Source organism: Sminthopsis crassicaudata, chromosome 1, assembly GCF_048593235.1.
Source record: "Sminthopsis crassicaudata isolate SCR6 chromosome 1, ASM4859323v1, whole genome shotgun sequence".
NCBI classification, from domain to species: domain Eukaryota; kingdom Metazoa; phylum Chordata; class Mammalia; order Dasyuromorphia; family Dasyuridae; genus Sminthopsis; species Sminthopsis crassicaudata.
Window position 1 is genome coordinate 245,877,676 of NC_133617.1, and position 13,146 is coordinate 245,890,821.

A 13,146-nucleotide genomic window follows, 5' to 3' on the forward strand; every position below is an offset into this window, starting at 1 on the left:
CATCTCTAAAATTCTACGAGCCAAAAATGTAAGTGTCTGAAGGCAATTTAAAAGATTTGTTGCCCCTCTCCCAAAAAAAAAAAAAAGCAAAAGAATCTTTTAAGTAAAGGTATAATTCAAAGTATAACCATAGGGCAGCAAGGTAGCATAGTGAATAGAGTGTATGACTTGAAGTCAGGGGATTCATTTTCCTGAATTTACATCTAACCTCAAACAAGTCACTTAGCCCTATTTGCCTCAGTTTCTTCATTGTAAAATTAACTGGAAAAAGAAATGGCAAACCACTCTAGTATCTTTGCCAACCACAACAATATAATCCAAAACAACCACTGTAGGGAGGATTCTAAAATCTGGCCACTAAATTATGTGTTTTGTCTGTGTGTGTGTGTGTTTTTCCTTCAAAGATCAGAGTTCCTTATTGCTCTGTTATCTCTCTCTCCCATCCCTACAAATACACATCCACAAAATTTTGAGTGTACTGATGCTTTTTAATAGTCTCAAAATAGGAAAAAAGAAAGGAATCACTCGTGTGAAAACAGATTATTTTTACAAAAACCAAAATTTATAAAATTGAATGATAGTGACTATATTACAAAAATGTTGTGTTAAACAGTTATCACCTTTATTCCATTTAAAATATGATTTGATTTATATACAATTTTAAAAATCATATTAAATGAAATGAATAAGCTCTAATATATATGTTTTATATATGTAAGTATTTACATACACACACAAGTTGCATCAAATTCTCTGAATAATAACTGGCTAGATTTCATTCTATTACATTTCTTGTATTAATTCAACTCTTTCCATAATTTATAATGCATTATTGGGAATAGTCTGTTGAGCTGTTATAAATTTTGAAAATTTATACAATTTAAAGATAAAGTTAAAACTCTCTAAAGAGAATCAGTGGGCATTTTCTAAAATAAATACTATTTTTAATGGAAGGCTTGGAGTATAAAATGGAGACTATTTTGCATTATTAAACCAAAGTTGAATTGAGTCACACATGAAAACATGCAAACCTAGGTTTTCCTTGCTCCAATGCCAATGACCTATCTCTTATAATGGGAAGTATCAAACACAACACTCCCAATTAAATAAGCCAGATGAATGTGTCATTGGGAAATATTTAACAAAATAAATAAAAATACAATAGAATACAAATAATGTTACTATGTGGTTTTCTAAGTCAACATGCAGCCCAGGTAGTATGCTTTATTTTTGAGTTTGATTCCACTGCCCTATACCACAAAATTTACAAAGGATGATCATTATTAATGGAACAAAAGTAAGGTCAGGATACTTAAAGCCTCATACACTGTTGGCTTATGAAAATGCTAAAGACACTAAAAATGACCTTTTAGCTTTGTTAAAAACAAGATGAAGATCTAAAAAGGATTATGTCTCATACTTGCCCTGAATTAGAAGGTAATAACAGATGAAAGTAAATTTAAGCAAATCCCATTTTGTTCCTGATTTTTTCTACCAAAGAGAATAATCTTCGAATAGCAAAAATGGAATAAAATCAAGACCAAGGATAAATAAGAAAATAATTTAAAAGAGAAGAAGGGTACACCCACTAACTGAAGGTGTGTTCCAATGTTGTCTTGGGTCTTTATATACTTTATATACTTAGCTTTATATACTTTAACTTGATAATCTCATTGGCTCCCATGAGTTTGTTATCATCTCTCTGTAGATAACTCTCAAATCTACATAAGGGTCTCCTGAACTCCAGACCCATTCACAACACAAACTACCCACTGGACATTTCACATCAAACAACCCACCTGCTCATCAATGTATGTGAGAAAATTTACCATCTTCTGAACTTCTAAGAGAACCATCTTCATCCCAGGTAAAGAGATTTATGAACTCAATGACATCTTTAACTCCTCACTCATCCCATATATCCAGTACACTGCCAAATTTTCTATTTCTGTCTCCACGTTCCATTTTCTATATTCAATGCCCTAGTTTGCGTGATTATGATCTGACAAATGCTCTACTATAACAGCCTTCTATCTGGTCTTTCAAAAGTTCCTTCCTACTCTAGTCTATTCATGACACAATTGCCAAAGTGATTTTCCTAAAGTATTCACTTTATACACACAAACACTCAAATGCCAGTGGGACTACATTATCTCTGGGATCAAAAATAGACTTTCATATTTAAATTTTTTCAAAACCTGGTTCTTTCCTATTCTTATTACCTTACCTTACTTCCTGTCGTATACTCAGTCATCCAATCATCCTGGCATACTTGTTCTACTTCACATAGGACATTCCATCTCACAATTCTTTACTTTTGTACAATTTGTCTCTCATGCCTAGAAAACTTTCCCTTTTCATCTTTGCTGCTAAGAATCTCTAACTTCCTTTCAAATCTAAGCTCATAACTGCCACTTCTTGCAGAAATCTTTCCCTATGCCCTTAGCTACTACTGTCTTCCTCTCTAAGGTTATCTTATATTTATTTTCTATGTATCTAATGAGAAGAGGAAAAGTTAGACTTTGATTCCTTCCCCCTAATTAATATATACAAAAGAAAGAAGAATATAACAGAGATAATTATGTATTGATGTGTTAATGAAACACAAATTTCCATTTATACCTTAATATCCATTGTAGTTGAGAAAATTATTTTTAAAAAATTTCCTTTAATTGAACTGAAAAGGACAATGCTATTGACTGGACAGGGACTGGTCATACTCCTAAAAGCTGATGAAAGGCTAAGCTTATCAGCTCTATTCAATCACTCAACAAGCATTTTTTAAACCTCTTAGATCATTAAATCTATTATGACTGGGAATACAAAGAACAAAAACAGTTATAGTTCTCAAGAAGCTTATAGTCTATGGGGGAAACAACATATAAATAAAACTTTAAATACAAGATATATACAAGCTAGATGGAAAATAACCTTAGAAGGAATAACTCTAGCAGCTGGGAGTAGGGGAAAGGGAATGACAAATGCCTGATTTGATTTGAGTCTAAAAGGAAGCCAGGAATTCTAAGAGGCAGGAGTGATATGGGAGAGCATGGTGGGCAAGTACAAAAATGAGATCTGGAATGTCATATGTAAAGAACAGCAAATAGGACAATATAACTGGACCATAATCTATATGGGAGTAAAATTTAAAAATAATACAAAGGTAAAAAAGAGCCAGATAGTGAGGAGTTTTAAGTGTCAGATGCAAGAGTTTTTTCTTTCACCCTGAAGGTAACAGGACTGAACTGAAGTTTATTTGTTAAGGTATAGGCAACAATATAGACCTATACTTTTCAAAAATCATTTCTGTGTGAAACTTGAGTTAGAGGGGCAGCTAGGGACACAGTGATAAAGCACCAGCCCTGAAGTCAGGAGGACTTGAGTTCAATTCTAGTCTGAGAAACTTCACACTTCTTATCTGTGGGACCCTGGACAAGTCACTTAACCCCAATTGCCTCAGCAAAAAAAGAAAAAAGAAACGAGTTAGAATAGGGAGAGAGTGAGACAAGAATAACAACTGGCTACAAAAGTCCAAGTGATGAAGGCCTTAACAAAGGAATTACTTGTGTGAATGAAGAGGTGTATACACCACAGATGCTGTGAAAGCAGGAATAAGATTTAGCAGCTGACTATACGTATGATAAAAATAAGCTATCAAGGTTGCATATCTAGGAGATGAGGAAAATTGGTCTTATCCTATATAACCTTAGAGAAGATTGGAAATGAATTCTAAGATATGGAGAGTTTAAAATGTCTTTGGGATATCTGATTACAAATAGTCAAAAGACAGTTGCTGATGGGTAATAGTGACTCAGGAGAGAAACTAAGATTAAATATATAGACCTAAGAATTATCTGCACAGAAATGATAATGGAATCCATGGGAAGTGATGAACTCAACAAATGAAATACTATGATGGAAAATAGAATAGGGTCCATGTAGAGGGCTGGAACTCTGGAGAAGTATACTGAAACAATGTGTTAACTCAGTGGAATTGAGGAGATAATGGTTCTCTAGTTCACATAGATCTAGTATGATATAACGCTTTAGTTTGATATAACGCTTTAGTTTGATATAATGCTTTAGTTTGATATAATGATATAATTGCTCAAGATTGGCTTATACTCAGTAATACTGTAATGATGTAATTGTAATAGGATATTTAAGAGTTGAGAGAACTGGGGACAAAGACTCAGACTGAGACTGCTTGAGACTGTCAGACTGTCAAACTGCTGGAGGAGACTGGGTCAGACAATAATAGACACAGACTGTGAAGGAGGCAATAAAGACTTTGGACTCTATTCTTGTCCATCCTCATGGTGACTATCCTGCTGAGACCAAGGCCCTTCTGGAAGACCTCCATAAAGCTAGCCTGAATATTACAGGTCCAAGACAAAGTCTTAATAAATAAACAATATACAGATGAAGATCTGGAAAAGGAGATTGAAAGAAGGAATGTCAGGCACACAGAACAGAGAGAAATCAGCATCATGAAAATCTCAGGAGAAGATAATATACAAGAGGTGATCAACAATGTCAAATGCACAGAGAAGTCAAGGCTCAGGATTGAGAAAGGATCATTAAATTTGGCAATTAAGAGACTATTGGTAACTTTGGAGGAACAGTTTCAGTTGAATGATTAAGTTAAAAACCACATTTCAGGGAATTTAGAAGAAAGTAAGTAGAAAGGAAGAAAAGATACTGTGGTCAGGAGTCCACAGCCAAAAAATAGTATGGCTCTTAAGAAGATATAACTGGGTGGACAAAAGAATTTCTCTATCCTCTTCCTCCCATCACTGTAGTGTGCTGCCTGGTAGGAGACAGCAAATCTAGTAGGGATCACTTCCTACAGACAGATATGTACATAGACATGCAGCACAGAAATGACTTCAAGAAACGTGTCCATAGCCAGTAGAAGAAAGAGATGACCATGGAGAAGAGTAGACTCTGTAAACCCAGCTGAATAATCTATCCAGAAGAAATGCTATATCCAAGGCAAAGCAAGACATCAAAGGAGTTAAACTGCCTTGGCTACATGCATTGAATATATGTGCCTCAGTGGTGTTATTTTTGCCCATTCTTCCCATGGCTATATATATTTGTAGGAGAATATAGCTCAGATTTATGGAAAGGGGAGTGTTTTACAATTCTACAATTTTATAGCTACTGTTCTTATTATGCCATCTTAGAAAGTGCTTTTACTTTGAGGTAATCGTGTCTACTGGCTGACACAATTAAGCTATTTAAAGGGGAGCTGATTGTGACTCATGAATTAGCAATAGTAAATAAGACTCACAAACTTTATCCTTAAATCTGAGAGTATGAAAAGTAACTTCAAAAGATGTTATGCTTTTATATACCTGTATATGTGCAAATTGTTTTCCCCTTTTGAATGCTCAGAGAAGGCAGAGACCATTTTCTGCCTTTTAAAAATAATTAACACTTGTGCCTCTCACACAGAAAGTTCTTAACAAATAATGCTTGCTGATTGATCAATTAATGCCCTTGCAGACAAGATAGAGAAATGATTAGGTGATATTAGTTATGTAGGTTTAGAATTGCTGACTTTATGAATTTTATCTGGTAGACATTCTCTAGTGGAGTATTTCAGTGTTCTCAACTTAGTTCTGTCTTGTGTTGCTGCCTTCTTGATTGAGAGTTCAAAGTATATGAGTCCTTTGATCTTGGAGGTGAGATGATTGAGGCAGAAAACTCATAGAGTATGAAAAGAGTTTCAGTTTATTATGCCTTGTTGACATACATTTTTGCAAGTGGGATCAGCACTCACTCAGTAGGCAATCCCCAATCACCATTCAGAGTGGGCTTTGCCTATGTATGGTATCTGCCAATGGAGGAAAGCCAATCCAGCAATGTCAACAACCCAATTACAGGCAAGAGGCCTTGTCAAGGCATCCCTGCTTAAGAGCAACTGCACTGTGACCCTAAGACCAAACTTTTCCTAGTTGCTCATCAGTGCCTCTTGCTCCACAAGGGTGTTTCTCCAATATGACAGAAAAATCATTGTGCACCAAAGGTTAAGGTGGCTTCTGTACTCCCTCTTGGCAGTGTCTCATACCCTAGCAGTTTTGTTTTGTTTTGTTTTGTGAGACAATTGAGGTACCTAGTTAGTAAGTGTTAAGTGTCTGAGGCCAGATTTGAAATGGGTCCTGACTCTAGGACTGTTGCTCTATCTAAGGTTAGTTCTGTTTTAGTCAGTATTTTTTAGTGGAAAGATGTAGAGAAAGCCACCAATGACATGCTGAAATCATGAAAAAATGGTTCTTTGACTGATCTGGACCATTCACAAGTGCTGATTGCAAACCAAAAACTGATTATTTTCAGTTTTTATTATGTTAAATTCTTATCAATTTGTAGTGGCTTATCAAATATGTATGACACAAATCTGATAGAAATTATTAATACACTGGATAAAAAAGCCAAAGAAACTTCAATTAGTGGAAGAAACAAGATAGAGCCAGCAAGATGAAACTATTCTTGTGCTCTAGATAAATAAATTAAAAAAAAAAAACACTTGTATAAATACAAAATGGAGAAATTATGACAAGAAAGTAGCCTCTTAAGGGTGTGGGGAGGAAATATCTAGGAGTTCTGGTGGAATCCAGGCTTAACCGGGAGCAAGCAGTGTGATATTATGACCAAAAGTTGTTCAAGGAACCTTACAGGCTGTAATGATAGAAAAGCAGTACCCAGAACAAAAGAGGTAATAGTGTTCTTATATTCTGGCTTTCTAAATCCACATCTTAAGTAATATATCCAATCCTAAATACAATGTTTTAGAAGACATATTGGCAGGAAAGAGTAGATTCCTAATTGAGTAACCAAAATGAGGGTATATTCAATACTGACATGTGAATAGATGAAAGAACAGTAGAAATGTAACAGTAACAGAAAGAACGTGTAGCCTACAGATAAAATGATTCATTGGGGTCATGACAACTGTCCTCAAGTGTTTGATTCTTCATGTGGAAGAAGGAATTAAAGGAATTTACTAGTTATTTAGTCCTTAAGGGAAAAACTAAGAACAGTTGCCAGAAATTATATGGTGAAAGATTTTAGCTCAGCATAAGGAAGAAGCTATATATAGTAGAAGGAATAATGACTCTAACATGAGGATTTTGGTTCAAATCCCTCAGATGATATTTATCTTTGTGACCTTAGTTAGATCACTTAACTTTGGAATTCATTTTCCTCACCTGTAAAATTAGTTGGACTAAATGGCTTCTGAACTTCCATCTAGCTCTATATCCACGATTTTATAGAGGGGGAAAAAATCTCCTAAACATTTGTGTAGTCTGAAAATGAAAAGGGTGCTTTTGGGGAATGGTATGGAAGCACTAGGCCCTGACTCACTAGACATTTTCAAGAAAATTCTAGATAACCATTTTCTGGAGATGTTTCAACTGGGATTCTTGATTTAGGTAGATGGTCAGACTAGATCACCTTTAAGTTTCCACAATTATGAATCTGAGAGTCTTTATTATGAACCATCATTATCTTTGTGTTATGGGTGATAGGAATTACATGAAATACATATTGAAGTTTTGACATACTCTAAAAGCTGTATCTAAAATAATGAATCTTTATTTCTTTTTTATTGTACATAGCTCTTTTATAAATGTGCCATTTATGCTTTCTAATTAATTAAATTCCAGATAGATATCATTCTATTTCCTTTCATTTAAAATCAATTTGATATATCTTAATTAAGCACCTAATTTTTGGAAGCCACTGTACTTCAAAAAGAAAAGTATAATTTACATATTCTTCCCTTAAATCCTAAAATCTCAGAGTTGAAATAGATCTTGGATCCAACCTATATCTGAACAAGAATCCCTTCTATACTATCCCTAAATGATCACCCATCTTCTATTCCAATACTTCCCTCAGGTGAGAACTTGTTTTACCTCCTGAGGCTAACCATTCTACTTTTGGACAGCTACTTAAAAAATAAAAACCAAAAACACTGAACTATTAGTTCAGTTTGTTCTTTGTTCTGATACTTATTAACTTTTTACCTTTTGCAAAACACAATCTCTCAGGGTCTCAGTTTACACATTTGAAAAATGAGAAAGATAAACCAGATCCTCTATAAGCTCTCAACCAGCTTCAACACCGTGACTCATTATCAAAAATCTGGCCACCAAATTTATTTTGACAGTAGCAATTCATAAAACAGGGTGTGGAAGGATCGAAAACTTCTTGGGTTGGAGCAGGTAAGACATGAAAGAATGAATTTCTTGAAGCAAGAAAAGTTAGATATTACAGTATTTCCCCTTTTAAGCAAGAGAGTCACATCATCTTAAAACATAAAAGAGGAAAATATTAAAATGGTTTTATTATAATATTATATCATCATTTATTTGCTTAATAACTCCTTTCACTAATTCAGATAAGTAACAGTAAAATGATTATATAATTACCTAGAATGCTGAATGATTAAATCATTTTGCCAGTCATACAGTTACTATCCTACCATGTCTCACATTTTCATAAACAATAGGTTGTAAATATAATTCATATAAAGGAAAAAAGCAGCTTTCTGTACATATTTTGGAAGTTACTACAAATTTTATAATACATTAACAGATTTTCAGTCCTTTTTAAAGAACTGACAATTTAACTCTTCATATTCAAAAACATGCAGAAGAAAAATGAATAAGCTATTTTTCACATTTCATCATACCTGATTTAAGTTAGAATTACTTGAAAATGGAAGCCAAGTGTGTGCTTTTGTACAATTTTATTAACAGTTGGCTATTCTAATGATATATTTTTTTTCTTTTTTGGAAAAATCTTAAAGAATGAAAAGATATAAGATGACTTTAAATATAGTTTGAGGGGAGAAAAACTACTTAGCCAAATACCCTCATCTCACAAAAGGAGATATAATACAATTTGAAAATGATAAGGGATAACAGATTTAGAGCTAAAAGAAACATTAGAAACCCTTTCCCAATCCATGAGAAAACTGAGACCCACAGATATTAAAGGCCTTCTCAGAGACTAGACAAGTAGCAAGTAGAATAGGTGGGATTTAAATCTGATTTCTAATACAGTATTCTTCCCATTCCACTTTCTAATAATGCATAAGTTTCACTGTAGCTTTAAAAGCCTAAGCCACTATATTAAAAAGCTTCCTTTGGAAGATTTCAAGACAAAAAATTACATTTTCCAGAAACTCACTAGGGTCTATTTAGATAAAATAAGAATGTGTGTGAATAGCTAAATGAAATTAAAGAAAAAATGTCTGTTAATAAAGAACATCCTCAAGTTAAGAACTTTTACCTATTTTTTCCCTTTTAAAAAAAATTAAAGGAAATGTAAAATGGGGAACTTAATTACCTAAGTATACCCCTATATTGTATTATTGTCCTCTATGGGCAGTCCTAAAATTTAACTCCAGCAGAGCTGTTTCCTTAGCCTCCTTACCACCAAAGCACCTACAAAAACCAAAATCTTTACAAACCAGACTTTTATCACCTCCATACTAGTTCATACTTCCTACCAGTTTTATACATCAGTTTTAGAATAGATATAAAAACATTAAGTACCATTAAATGTGTGTTTTTTAATACCTTTCACAAGGTTTATACATAAAAGCTCTTAAAAAAGATTTGCCCACTAGCAAAGAGGTTTTCTTCATATTTGGAAAAGGTTTTTTATTTTAAATGAACATTGTTCCTTCCATAGTTAAGGATAATAAATGATCCATCAACTTAAGTTAAAATGCACGTTATCTATAATTTTATCCTTATGGCTTTATCTTTCATGCTTTAATTTTGTGATTGGGGTGGTCAAAATAATCCCTCACCTAATAGTCAGTAGCTGATGAGCTTCTCAATCTAGCTAGTCCAGTCTATAACATACATTTCAAAGCCTTTGCTGTTTAGTAAAACCTGCCAGAGCTTGCACACCACTAAGACAGACTTCAAGAAAACAGGGCCACCTCCACACCCAAAGGAGGTGTTCAAGCAGGGTTTTATCGAAGAGCCAATTACCAAATATTTATTTATCCGCTTTATACAAAGCACTGTGAACCAAGAAGAATGCTAAAAAAAAAAAAAAAAGTCACAAGCTTGATCCTTGTCCGGAAGTCTTAGTTGGAAAGACAAGATATTTGTGTGTGTGTGTATATATATATATATATATATATATATATATATATATATATATATATATATATATATATATATATATATATATATATATATATATGTATGTATCAAAAGACAAATTTGGCACAGAGGAGGTATTCATTTCATTGGCCTCTACCACCTAGCAAGGTAAACCCAAGCTTATTTCAAGAAATCAGGAAGGTAAAGGACTCCTATAGAAGCCTCTCCCTCAATATCTAAGCGTAACCAGAAAATTCGAAGTTTAAATCAACTTGATTTTTTTTAATCAACTTGATTTTTTTTAAATCAACAAGATTTTCCTATTTAGTATTGTGTGCCCAATCCTTCTATGTAATTTCCTACCACATCTTATCAATTCATGTTATATTAAAGGATTACTCAAACAGCATTCACTACCAAACTCATTTTTAAACCTTGGAACAACGATATAATGTACATAAAAGGTCTTAAAAACTCTCAGGTGCTACATAAATGTAAATTATTCGTTTCATTGCCCAAACTCTTGCAGTCCCAGTTGCCCTTCTTTCCCTCTCTTCCCAGCCCACCCGCTCCTGTGTCCTCTTTGCGGAGATTGAGAGCTTCCCAACAAAATAAGCTCTCTTCTTTCCCAGGTTCTCCCCCACCCCTTGGGCATAATAACTTTTGGGCAAAGCAGAAGGACCGAAAGAAAATTATTCCCGAAGGTTAAACCAAAAGCCGAGATCCACCCGAAACGCTAAAGTGGCTGTGCCCCACCCGGCTTCACACCCATGTCTCTCCGCCCAAGGACCAAAGTTTCTCAAAGGGAAGAAAGGAACCTTCTCACTTTTCCTTCCCACCCCCCCAACCGTTTGCTTTCTCTCTCCCTCCCCTCCAGGTGCCCCCAGCACTTCCCAGGAGCTCTCAAATTCCAGGAAACTCAATCCTTTTACCTTTTTCTTTCACCTCGGGAGTAGATGTGCCCCTTTTATTGGGCACCAAGGCTAGGGCTAGGAGCTCAGCAGTCCCACCCACGAAAAAGAGCCACCGCCTAGGGGTCGTTAGGACCCTAGTGGGAGTGGGGTAGTGAACACTGAGGAAAGAGGCGGTTTCCAAATGGCTGTGTAGGCTTCAGATACTTAGGCACTAGCAGGTATGCACACACCTCATAACCAGAGGCCACAGTTTGGGAAGGCGCCCGTCACCTTTTCAGGTTAAAACTCTATTCCCAGGCTCCGCTCCGCTCCCGGCTAGTTGTTCTTTTGTACCCTTCCCCCAGTCACCTTTTCCCTCCCGAGACTTCTCCAGTTCGCCAAATCGATCTATTCCTTCCACTCCTAACACCCCCTACCTCCATTCCATCTGACCCCAACCCTTACCATAAACTGATCCCCTGCCCCCGAGCTACTAACTCCACGTCCTGGAGGCCTCCCCCAGCAGGCTTGCTAAAGGCAATGGCTCCAATCCCTTCCCAGGAGTTCACTGACTCCGGGCCACACTCACCGAAAGGGTCAGCAGGAATTTCAGGCAGCTGGCTACAGCCCCGGAGCGTCCTGGCCATTCTGTGGCCATTGGAAGCAGGATCGGAGGTCTGAGGAAAGGCACCGAATGTTAAGGCAACTTGAGCGAGCAAAAGAGGCTGCCTGGGGTGGAATCTCCCGCTGAGACCACTGCAGCCACAGCCCACCTAGGAGTGAGGCGTGGAAATGAGAGGTGATTGCAGCTGCGGGAGGAGGAGGAGTAGGAGGAGGAAGAGGAGGAAGAGGAGGAGGAGGAGGAAGAAGAGAAGGGGGAGGAGGGGAAAGAGGAGAAGAAGGAGGAGGAACAGAAACAGTTGCTTCTCTTTTCAATTACTCTCACCTTTCCCAATCCTTCCTACCCCAGCAGCTTCTTTCCCTCTGACGTAAGGCAGGGGCCACTAGAATTCCCAGGAGACACTGTGGGGCCCCTCCTAGCAATTTCTCAAGTCTTATCACGGAGAAAGTAGTGGTAGGAAAGAAGTGTTTCAGCTTGCCATCTTCTCTCTGGCGCTTTTTTTTTTTTTTTTTTTTTTTTTTTAAACTGAACAGGGTAGTAGTTTCTTAGAGGAAGAAGAAACCAATTCTCAACACCCAGTGTATCTTTAGGGCACTATTACCAACCCGCTCTTCATGAAGCAGAGGTATACAAAAGACTTCCTTAGAACTTCCTTATTCCTGGCACTCTGCTACAAAGACCAAAGGAAAAAAAAAAAAAAAAAAAAAAAAAAAAAGGTTTGCCCGAAGGGATCGTTGTCTCAACATATATTTTGATGTCAAGAACAGATCTACTAAAGGAACAGCGGTTCCTCCCAATAAGCTCCAGACCAGTTTTCTAGAATACTGTCTCCGAGTGAGAATTTCCAGATAGTCACGCCTTTTTCAGTAAGAAGTGCAGCCCCCGTAGGGTTCTCAGCATGATTGGTATCATGGTACTTTAAAGATGTGCTACGAAAATACAAAATTAAAAAAAAAAAAAAAAAACGTTCAAAGATTTTTTTTTAAACAATTTGTTATTGAGTCTTCTATGCCTCGTATAAGAAGCAACTCTGTATTTGTCTCTAGATTCCAAAACCGGACCACGAAGGTAGAGAAAAGGGATATTCGAGCCGCCAGAATAAGAATCAAACACGTTCATAATTGATCAAACATGGTGGGCGGAGAAGGGGAGATTTCTCATGTTTTAACCTTTAGACTGCGGAAGTGTGCACATATTCCAGGGTTTGTTTGCCAGCTTTTAAACCTACATCATACTCTTCCAAAAAGTTCCCTTCAAATACCCTCCAAATACTTTTTATTGTTATTTTAGGATATATTTTCATATTTTATTCATCTTGTTAGTTGGTGATTTTATCATCTATCTCTCCTAAAGTACTTAGCAGTGATTGAAAATGGCATAAAATAACTTATTACAGAGAAAACTAAGGAATCATTACACACAAAGAACCTCCTTCACTTAACTGTTCAATTTTTTCCATAGAGTTGAGCTTTAAGTTTAAGTTTAAGCTTTCGAT

The 13,146-nt window shown here is 36.0% G+C and overlaps 1 protein-coding gene across 2 annotated transcripts in view; it reads right to left on the bottom strand.

Annotated features, from left to right (window-relative positions):
• LOC141548304 (desmocollin-2-like) overlaps nt 1-12,325 on the bottom strand; it is a 56,188-nt gene extending 43,863 nt beyond the window's left edge. For both annotated transcript variants that reach the window (XM_074277084.1, XM_074277090.1), the window contains exon 1: nt 11,619-12,325. In XM_074277084.1, coding sequence (XP_074133185.1) covers nt 11,619-11,687 — 69 coding nt within the window. In that variant the 5' untranslated portion in view covers nt 11,688-12,325. The remainder of the gene's footprint in view (nt 1-11,618) is intronic.
• Nucleotides 12,326-13,146: the final 821 nt, after the last annotated feature.